This window comes from Colossoma macropomum, unplaced genomic scaffold (genome assembly GCF_904425465.1).
Source record: "Colossoma macropomum unplaced genomic scaffold, Colossoma_macropomum, whole genome shotgun sequence".
Taxonomy (NCBI): domain Eukaryota; kingdom Metazoa; phylum Chordata; class Actinopteri; order Characiformes; family Serrasalmidae; genus Colossoma; species Colossoma macropomum.
In genome coordinates this window covers 8,389,049-8,398,500 of record NW_023494804.1, presented here as the reverse complement: position 1 = coordinate 8,398,500, position 9,452 = coordinate 8,389,049, and the positions used below count along the sequence as shown (strand labels likewise).

At 38.2% G+C, this 9,452-nt stretch overlaps 1 protein-coding gene across 2 annotated transcripts in view; it reads left to right on the top strand.

Moving 5' to 3' along the window:
* Positions 1 to 3,699: 3,699 nt before the first annotated feature.
* usp25 (ubiquitin specific peptidase 25) overlaps positions 3,700 to 9,452 on the top strand; it is a 48,977-nt gene continuing 43,224 nt past the window's right edge. The window contains exon 1 of one of the 2 annotated variants that reach the window (XM_036594533.1): positions 3,700 to 3,927. In XM_036594533.1, coding sequence (XP_036450426.1) covers positions 3,886 to 3,927 — 42 coding nt within the window. In that variant the 5' untranslated portion in view covers positions 3,700 to 3,885. The remainder of the gene's footprint in view (positions 3,928 to 9,452) is intronic. The other variant, XM_036594534.1, reaches the window with a different exon arrangement.

The following is a 9,452-nucleotide window of genomic DNA, read 5'->3' as shown; positions in this document are numbered from 1 at the left end:
CTTATACAAGGTACCTAATCCCCAACTGGTCCCTGGGCGCTGTGGATAGGGCTGCCCAACGCTCCGGGCAAGTGTGCTCACTGCCCCCTAGTGTGTGTGTGTGCATTCACTAGTGTGTATGTGGGTGTTTCACTGCACAGAGGAGTTAAATGCGAGGGTGAATTTTCCCTTGTGGGACTAATAATGGATAATTCTCTTCTCCTTCTTCTTCTTCTTCTTCTTCTTCTTCTTCTTCTTAGACAGATAGATAGACTTTTTGGAAACAGAGTTGTAGGTAGATGGATGGATGGACGTATGGACAGACATATAAGCAGACAGACAGACAGACAGACAGATAGACAGATAGATAGATAGATAGATTAGATAGATAGATAGATAGATAGATAGATAGATAGATAGATAGATAGATAGATAGATAGATAAACTTTTTGGAAACGGGTGTGGGTAGATGGATGGATGGATGGATGGATGGATGTATGGATGGACATAGATAGATAGATAGAAAGACAGACAGACAGACAGACATACAGGCGGACGGAAGGACGGACGGACGGACAGACAGACAGTTAGATAGATAGATAGATAGATAGATAGATAGATAGATAGATAAAAGAGACAAACTCTTATTGTTATCAGAAGTTTTTGTCACATCAAGAAAAACAAAAAAAAAACAAACAAAAAAACAAAAACAGCGGCCACAAATTTCTGCATTTCTGTTCAAAATGAACTTTTAATGTATCATTTAAACTTTTCACACAGTGCATTGCACCATCGGAGACGTCCCTGTCTTCCTCTCTCAGTAGCACAAAATATAACCTTGGGCCAACTTGAAAGGTTACAGCACAACTTTGAATTATGAGTTCATTTTCTCTCTCCTTTCCCTTCTGTGTGTGTGTGAGTGCGTGTGTGTGTGTGTGAGTGCGTGTGTGTGTGTGTGTGTGTGTGTGTGTGTGTGTGTGAGTGCGTGTGTGAGTGTCTACTTGTGTCTCATGCTGTCGTCTAACACGTCCAGAACCTTTTTATGTCTCTACAAAGACATCAGCATCATCTGTGACGTCAACTGCGAGAGTTTTCTGTACGACTTTGTATTCAATCTGCTTGATTTTTCATTTCAACATACATTCATGGTGAGTCATTAATCCAAACACCATGTCAGATTGAATGTGTCGCATTGTTGCAGTCACAGTGAGGGCGGTGAGGTCAAAATAGTTTTGCTTTGGTCATGTAGTATGTTAACATTTTCAAAGCTTCAAAATTTAAAAATATAAAATCTATGTGAAAACTGAGCTGCACAAACAGCCCATTTTGAATTTAGTGTTTTTGTGATGTCACTATAATCAATGCTATTATAAACATCCGCCTCTTTAACCTACAGCAGTTTAGCCCAGCCCACTCACACTTAAGTTATAAACAGTGTTTTCGGTCTTGACTGCTTTTTGAATGAGGCACAGTTCAAGGCAGCCAATCAGAGCAGACCTCATTTACATATATCAGTCTTAAAGGTACAGCAACAAAAATAACCTATTTAGTTAAGAGAGAATGGAAAATGGGTCATGTAACAAAGAATTAGGACTATTTTTGAGACATAAAACCAAACAAATGTCAAAAGTGGAAGAAAATTAAGCCATTTTAAAAAGAAAAAAATGAATTGAGCTCTGAACTTCAATTTAACGTGACCATAAATATTGAGACAAATAAATGGACAGTTATCAAACTATAATAAAAGTTATAGAAAAAGGTATTGTTTTCTATTTTTCCCACTGATCTAGTTTGGTTTGCCATATTCTACATAAATATAATTGTGTATTATTATATTAGTAGTAGTAGAATAATAGAACAACTAAATCATCAGAACATACACTGATCAGGCATAACATTATGACCACCTCCTTGTTTCTATGCTCATTGTCCATTTTATCAGCTCCACTTACTATATAGGTGCACTTTGTAGTTCTACAGTTACAGACTGTAGTCCATCTGTTTCTCTGCATACTTTGTTAGCCCCCTTTTACCCTGTTCTTCATAATATTATGCCTGATCGGTGTATAAATACATCTAAAACTTTTGAACAAACATGTGTGCTGTCACCTTTGACCACACTAGTCCTGCACAGTGTAATAAATGACTAAAAGGACTAAACATCCAACTTTCACTTTTCATTTTCATTTCTGTGCTATTTCTGGACACGAACCACGTAAGTTTCTGTTCTGTTCTTATGTTTCTGAACTTGTAGAAACAAACACAGCTGCAGACAAATGCTCAATAATAAAAGAAAGATAATAATAAATTGGTTACTTACTAGTTAAACAACAAACAAGTTGTGCAATAATAATACAAGAATGTGGTGTGGATGGAACCTTTCGGAAAAGGGTTCTATATAGCACCAAAAAGGGTTTTTCGATTCTTTCAAGCATGACATTGTAACAGTAGAAGAACCATCTTTGTGCTACATAGAACCCTTTTCAAAAAAGTGCTATATAGAGACATCTACGGCACATTCTCCATCAATCTGAAGAATGCTTTCACGAGGCAAAGAACCTTTTAATCATGCAAAGCGTTCTTTAAGTGTTCATAGGTCTGTATAAAACCATTTTCTTTACTAGAGAATCCCTGAAGAACCATCATATTTGAGAGTGTAGTTAAAGGGGGATTCCTTCAGATTGAACACTATTTTACCATCATTAACATCAGATATAGAAACTCAGAAGACTCGTTTGGGTTCCCTGGTGGTTTTAGTGAATAAAAGGCTATATTTGTTTTGTAGTGACCACATAGTGACCTCTGGTTCCTATCACCACCACTATAAAGAAATCTGAGTCTGTAAGTTTCTCTACAGTGACGAATTTCACATCAAGCCACCCTGAATTTACAGAATTTACTTCTGATTTTATATCTCAACAATGGAACTATGGAGAAAGTTTGAAAAATTGGTGGAATTTCCCTTTAATGTCCAATTGTGTGCTTTAAATAAGTTTTAAAGGCATGCTACGTTCATTGTCCCAGAGGACTTTGTACTTTTTTTAACTGTTTAAAATAGAAAAAAAAATTGTCTGGAGTCAAACCAATGTGTGAAGTCAATTCAGCTTGAAGGGGAATTCCACCAATCTTTCAATGTTTCTACATAATAACATCATTAAGGTATAAAAAAAGACATTCAAAGTGGTTTGATGTGAAATTCTCCATTTTATAAAAATTAAAAATGACACAGTTATGAATACTCAGCCTGATGTCTGAGACATTGTATTATGACAGTTTTGTGCTAAAATTTTGTGCTAAAACCAATTTTAATACATTAATTTTAATCCATGCATGGTGGAGGGGTACATGCAGAGTGTTATAAGGCAAAGTAGTCCCCTAAAAAATATACTATTTCAGATTTATGACTATTTTACCATCATAAACATTACATATAAAAACTCAAGAGACGTGTAGGTTCACTGGTGGTTTTGGATAGTAAATAAAAAGGCTATATTTGTGCTGTAGACATCATGACCTCTGGTTCCTGTCACCACCACTGTAAAGAAATCTGAGTCTGTAAGTTTGTCTACAAATGAGCCATTTCACATCAAACCACTCTGAATGACTCTTTGAATCTCAAGGACTGAATTATGCAGAAACTTTGAAAAATCGGTGGAGTTCCCCTTTCATGTTGAGCAGGCTAAAGTTTCAGTTTCTATTATTGATGTCTGTGTTGGTGATGCTCCGCCAGACCGCACTAATGGAGCAGATCGCCCTGATGGAGCCCGCGGCCGCGCTCACCAGCGGGGGCTCCGCCTGAACTCTGCAACGTTCATCTCCACTACAGATTCGCTGCCTTTGTTTGCTCGGATACGCGTTTTATTCTCGAGTTCACATCGTTTCAAACCCTCCTTTTCGTTTCAAGCCATGACTGTGGAGCAGAATGTCCTCCAGCAGCATTCTCAAAAGGTAAAGCTAAGCTACGCTACGCTAAGCTAATGTTTTCGCTCTGCGCCAGCTTGGTTCGATTCAATTTAACGAACCGACTCTCTCGAACCGTCCTTTTCAGTTAGCCGATTCAGCGATTCAGTTATTGTTTCTGGGTTTATATGTGGGTCGTAGTGATTGACAGATTGTATTACTAGTAGTAAAGCAGTGGTTTGTGGTATAATCGTAAAGGGGGACTCCGCCAATTTTTCAGACTTTCTGCATAATTAGATGGTTCATATGTATACAGAGTCGTTCAGAGTGGTTTGGTGCAAAATGCTTCGTTTAAAGAAACTTACTGAGTCATAATTGTTCACAGTGGTGGTGATAGGAACCAGACGTCCGTCCACCTCTAAAAGCAACCCCACAGAAAGTTATTTCATGAAATGGTTAGGAATACTCAGCTTGTTGCCTCAGACATTGTTTTACAGTAAATTTGTGATAAAATTACGTGTTTTAATCGTCTTATTTTAATCTGGTCATAGTGGAGAGATATACTCCCCTAAGAGAACTCTTTTTGTCAGATTTATTACTATTTTACTATGAACAACATTACATGTAAAAACCCAGAAGACACTTGTAGGTTCACGGGTGGTTTTGGATAGTAAATAAAATGGTTATATTTGTGTTATAGACATCAGGACCCCTGGTTCCTATCACCACCACTAAGATGACAAGTATCTCTACAAATTAACCATTTCTGATCAAACCACTCAAAATGACTGTCTATATCACGATCTCTGAATAATGCAGACAGTTTGAAAAATGGGTGGAATCTCCCTTTAAAGACATTTTGCCTTTCGCATAAGGGCCCTTAACAGTTTAAATGAACAGTGGGAACTCAGATATCTGCAGTATGAGGGCCCTGAGACAGTAAAAACAGATGTACTGGCAGTTTAAAAGTCTTTAATTTGTTATTGCATGCAGATAATAGCAACATACATGTTAACCATTACAAAATAACACACTGTTGAACTTGTGAACTCAGTAGTTTCCTACATTAATATCATATTAGAGGTGGGCTGTATGACAATATTTAATCGTTATTGTGACAATTTTATTGTCGTGATAAACAATATGCTTTTGTGATACTTTATGTGGTACATATTGTGTATTGTGAAATGTTTCAAATTATCATAATACAGTATTTTGCAGTGTCACTCACCCCCCACTAGTTCCTACTGTTTGTAATATATAACACACGTTATAACTAGTAGAAATGTTAGTGTTCTTGTTGAAACTCAAGTTCTGTACACAGGAGAATTAGAAAATGGAGATGAGGCATCTGTAGATTCTGCTCACTATAAAATGTTAATTAAATGTCACTTATGGATCCTTCGTGTTACAAAATATGGAAACCTGTCCAGCAGAATTTAAAACAGAATCACTCTAACCCCATCAGTCCAATCACACAAAGTCAGAGGGAAATAATATGAAATGCGTATCATCCCTCTGGTTTGACTGTTTTCTAGTGGTGGGAAATATAACAGTAGTTTATCATTATTTAGATAAAGTGTATCATATTATGCATTTCTGAGCTTTCTGTGAATCCCGTCAGTTCTTAAAGAACACTGACTAAGGTCATGTTACATTACTGAGTGAATTTACATCACAGAGAAATTTAGAGCAATCAGTGCAGCGCAGTTTGTAAAATATGGGAATTCATTGAAGTTATAGGATTATTATTATTAGTAGTGGTATATTATATTAGTATTATAGTATTTTAGTGTCCCTACAGGATCTATTTTGTATGTTCCAACTTATTACATTTCAGAAAAACTAAATATTGTGATACATATTATGTATCGTGTGTAAAAGTCATGTCTATCATCATATTTTTGCCATATTGCTCACCGCTACTGCTTACTGCAAAACATGTTTGTAATAAGGTATAGTGTGGTTTTACGTTGTGAGTGTATGGAGTTTAAACGTGAAATAAAACTGTGTTTTTAGAATTTTATTAGAAATTTCTAGGCTGTAACATGAAATGAAACTTGGTGTAACGTTAGTTGTTGCAGGTTCGATTCAGTTGAATCGGATCGGCGGATTCATTGAAGCGAATCGGTTCCAAAGAACGATTCCTTAATCGTTACAGTTTGGGGAAAGTTAGCTAAGCTAAGATAAGCTTAGTATCATTTTCCATAGCAGAGCGCAAACTCCTCACTCCCTGTAATCTAACATTCATTGACGGACAGGAATTCACTCGTTGACGCAGTTGAAGTTATTAATTATGCACGAATTGCTTGCTAAGCGAAGTACAACATCTCAAAAAGTTCGCTAGCTGGTTAGCCAGCATGCTAATGTTGACATAGCTGCGCGACACGCCTAGAAACGAGTTTCGCTCGCTCGTTCCTCATAGCCAACCTACTCTTATATAAAACTATATTATTCCGTGGTTTTATCGGTATAAAGTCGTTATATATTGTTTAGCAACACCCAAACTTGGTTAATACACCAGCTAGCACCAGGCTAAAGCTAACGGACTAAACCAGGCTTAGTTTACATCTACCGAGGCTGTTAGCTGGCTGCAAAATATCACAGTGAAGGAGCTGAAAGTGGCTGCTTTTAAAAGAAACCTCAGCAAAGTTGACACGGGAGGCTTTCCTATCTCTCCAGACACATGCAGACTTTTGTGTTCAGTAATAAAGGCAGACCAGCATAGCCTAACGTTACTCTCCAAAGTCAGAGCCAAAGCAGTTCTGATTTTAAGACGTGTTGTGGTCCATCTTGTCCGTTTATGTAGCACATTCAGGGCTGGACCTTATACTATGAAATAACAGTGATGGCTGAAGACTGAATACACTGTCCTGAATGTATTCAGTAATGTATTCTATTAAAGTATGTACAATGTAATGTGTTTAGAATGCATACTGATAGCACATGGGGATTGTTTATTTCACGCTGTTATTGTTTGCAGTTTTGTTCATATAAATCTTTGGATAAAATGTTTAATGAAAAATTCGATTGTTCCAAAAAATTTTGCCTCTTATCGCCTGCTTCAGTCCACTGCTGCTCCCGTCACCCCGCTGCCCGTTTATGATTTAACAACAGTTCATTATACCCCAATAACAAAATCTTGCAAGTTTGACTCTAAAATGAGTAGCTGTGTGATTTTTAGTTAATCAAATGTATGTAACGCCACGGAACGCATGGACAAGTTTTGTTCTGTTATGTCCCGACCCTGAGCACGTTTGTGCCTTGGTTAGTATAAAATGAGCCGGTTAACACGCATTTAGATTGTTATTGTGGCCATAAAATCAGTTATTTGCCCTCTCTTTGGTTGTGTGCCATTAAGTAGGTATGAACATGTATGTTGTGGTGATTACGTTTATGAAATCTTTTTGATACTTGGGTCTCTGCCGTAGACTGAGCTGCTTACTGGTGTATGTGTGATTTAAAAATGTCATTTTAAGTTTAATGTGACTGTAAGGAGCAGGAGACTGGGCTCAGTAGCTGAGCATGAGTTATGGTAATGTTTATGGCTGCTTTGACAGCCTCTTACTAGTTGAAATGAAGCTAGAATGCGTGGCTTGAAGGCAGTATGATTTAAGCTTCCTCCTCAACAAACTGAATGTTTTTGGGCTTGCTCTGGTCAGGGGCCTGCGTCTCGAAGCAAGGTTTCTTAAGTGCTGTTTGGACAGGAGAGGTTTTATACGGGAAGGGTTTTAATCTCGTCTGAATACGCCAATTCGGTCATCTTCACAGACTGTGTGTTTGGGAAAAGGAGTTTTCACTTTTCTTCCTAAGCATTAAAGCACTCAAAGAAGCATTTACTTGTAGTCTCTGTGGCCACATAAAGCTGACATGTATTGTCCTTCGGCTGCCAACTTTAAAACATGTAAAATGATAGAGTAGAGTTCGATTCTGTGCAGCAGTGTTGACTATTGGGTGTAAATTCTTAAGCTAATGACACATTATATAACTTAAGATAGGCAGCAGTGAGGATTAACGGAATATGCTTTGCATGCACGTGAAAAATGCGGTTTTGGGAAGCTGAAACTTAATCAGTCTTAGTTGAACGTGCTTCTTGAGACATGCCACATATCACTCTTGTGAAATGTTTTTCTCCAGCCAAAGCAGTGTGAGGTCAGACGTGACTGGATGGGCGTAGCGTTGGGTGGGGCTTGGTTTGGCATTGTGTTTGTGGGCCGTGTCTCATAGAACATAGAGAAATATGGTGCATGGATGGTTTAAGTAGTGATTAGTTCATTTCAGTTGCACAATAGCCTGAACTATTTTGTTTGCACTACATAATCTAAGAGTAAGGCAGATGCCAAGTGGAGCACCATTATACGTCCACACATTTGAAGGCACCTGCTCATCCAGCATTTCTTCCGAAATCATGGGTATTAATAAGGAGTTTGTTCCTCCTCTGCTGCAGTAACAGTCTCTACTCTTCTGGGAGGGCTTTACACTAGATGTTGAAACATCACTGTGAGGATTTGATTGCATTCAATCACAAGAGCATTAAGGAGGTCAGGTCCTGATGTTGGATGATCACTTCTGGATCATAAACGTCACTCCTACTCGTCCCAAAGGTACTGGATGGAGCTCCATCACTCCAGAGAACCACAGGCCAACTCTGGGAGGCTTTATACCTCTCTTGCTGACTTTTGGCGTTGGGCATGGTGACCCTAGGCTCATGTGCAGCTGCTCCAGAGCTTCCCATTCTATTGGCACTGCTTTTCTTTGGAGATTATACAAGCTTTGAACGTCTGTGTCAGCAGTTGGTGCACCTAAAGTAGTTGAATTCGGGCTGTCTGAATACTTTTAAACATAGTTTGTGGTTCTGACATCTGGTAGCTGAAATGAACTGAGACATGTTTATTGGATGACTTGGTGCAGCATTGTTTAAAGAGCATGTTTGTCTGTTTTGACTATCTATGAAAACTTTAGTGTAATCTTTTCTGACACAGTGAATTCATCTCCTCAGCACAGGACGAATTATTTTAATATGTGGATGCTTTAAGAACTTCAGGCTGACATGTTGGAGCAGGGAAGACAGCAATTTACGCTGTGTTTGTTCCAGGAGATCCAGGAAAAGACAGATCTAACAGACAGATTCTGACTAACTGTCTGTCAGCCTGACAGTCCCTCCTTATGTCTGTGAGCAATGTGGTCACTTCCACTGTGTAACATAGCTTTCAAACACTGTGCTGCAAAGGCAAACGGATGTTTAAATGTGTGTCAGGTAGGGAAAATGGCAAAAATATAGCACAAAATATATAATCACAATACGTCTTTTTTTCTGGCATTTTGATAGATGGAACAGATACAATGCATCAGTAGTACTACATTAAAGAGTACAGATTTTTTTTTTTTTTAAATTATTCAGTGGTTCATACGCTGCACTTGACTACATCCAAAATAACAGGACCAATCATGTGGTCATGCAGTGGTTAACATTGCCTGCATGGCCACTACAAAAGCAGAGCTGGTGGCCCGAGTGACTGTGTGCCTTGGGTTTTATTTATTTATTTTATTATTTTTTTCATCTCTCTCCTTTA